This window comes from Daktulosphaira vitifoliae, unplaced genomic scaffold (assembly GCF_025091365.1).
Source record: "Daktulosphaira vitifoliae isolate Bord-2020 unplaced genomic scaffold, ASM2509136v1 Scaffold_2, whole genome shotgun sequence".
In the NCBI taxonomy this organism is placed as follows: domain Eukaryota; kingdom Metazoa; phylum Arthropoda; class Insecta; order Hemiptera; family Phylloxeridae; genus Daktulosphaira; species Daktulosphaira vitifoliae.
The window spans coordinates 15,456,088-15,456,944 of NW_026099573.1; the positions used below are offsets into that span (position 1 = coordinate 15,456,088).

An 857-nucleotide genomic window follows, 5' to 3' on the forward strand; every position below is an offset into this window, starting at 1 on the left:
AATTATGGGTTTTGTATTTTATTTTAATAGAAGTTGATGTTGCTTTTGCAATTATCCATCAATTTTTTAAAATTAAACACTATCTACAGATTTGCATCGAAGCGTTTCTTATGATAGTGACTTTAATCACTGTCAGATTAAATCTATACTAGACCCAACTATGCAATGTCTCCACTATGCCGCGACCCCACCGTGCTACCGTTTTTTTTAAATATATATAATTCATAGTCCTATTTATAAATAACTAACAATAAATATGTAATTATTTTGTTTTAGACATTACAAAATAGAATTGAAATGCTACAATCCGAGCTAAATAGAGTTAAAAATATAGCTAACTAGTTAAAATTTTACGATTATCATATTCAAAATTATTTTATCTAATTATATTAAGTTAATTTAAAAATTATTCGTTGATATCATTCTATAGTGAATAATTTATGCTGTATAACTATGTTAGTATTGAAGTTTGCAAGCACAGCTATGAAATGGATGTAAGTGCTTTTAATATATATTAAGTAAATACAAATATTAATATCGTTATGAAAATATTTTTATAATATAATTAACATTATAACAAATAATATTGCACTAGTTTGTGAACTATTATCGCCGTACTTTTTTTATTAATCGAGTATTTTTATATTGATTTGAACTTTATTCAAACATTTTTTTGAAAAAGCATACACTCATTTATTTTTATAACAGTGGAATAATTAGCAACATCATTTTTTTTACATTGTTCAGAAAACAAACTAAAAATCTGTAGTATCAAGTTCCGTATATGAGGCATGTATATTTCTGCGATATTAACTTTTTTAGTGGATGGATATGCTCATTTTTTTAATCGTTTTAGT

At 24.3% G+C, this 857-nt stretch overlaps 1 protein-coding gene across 1 annotated transcript in view; it reads left to right on the forward strand.

Moving 5' to 3' along the window:
- LOC126898004 (cilia- and flagella-associated protein 57-like) overlaps positions 1–531 on the forward strand; it is a 44,262-nt gene extending 43,731 nt beyond the window's left edge. The window contains exon 16 of the mRNA XM_050671951.1: positions 277–531. Coding sequence (XP_050527908.1) covers positions 277–342 — 66 coding nt within the window. The 3' untranslated portion in view covers positions 343–531. The remainder of the gene's footprint in view (positions 1–276) is intronic.
- Positions 532–857: the final 326 nt, after the last annotated feature.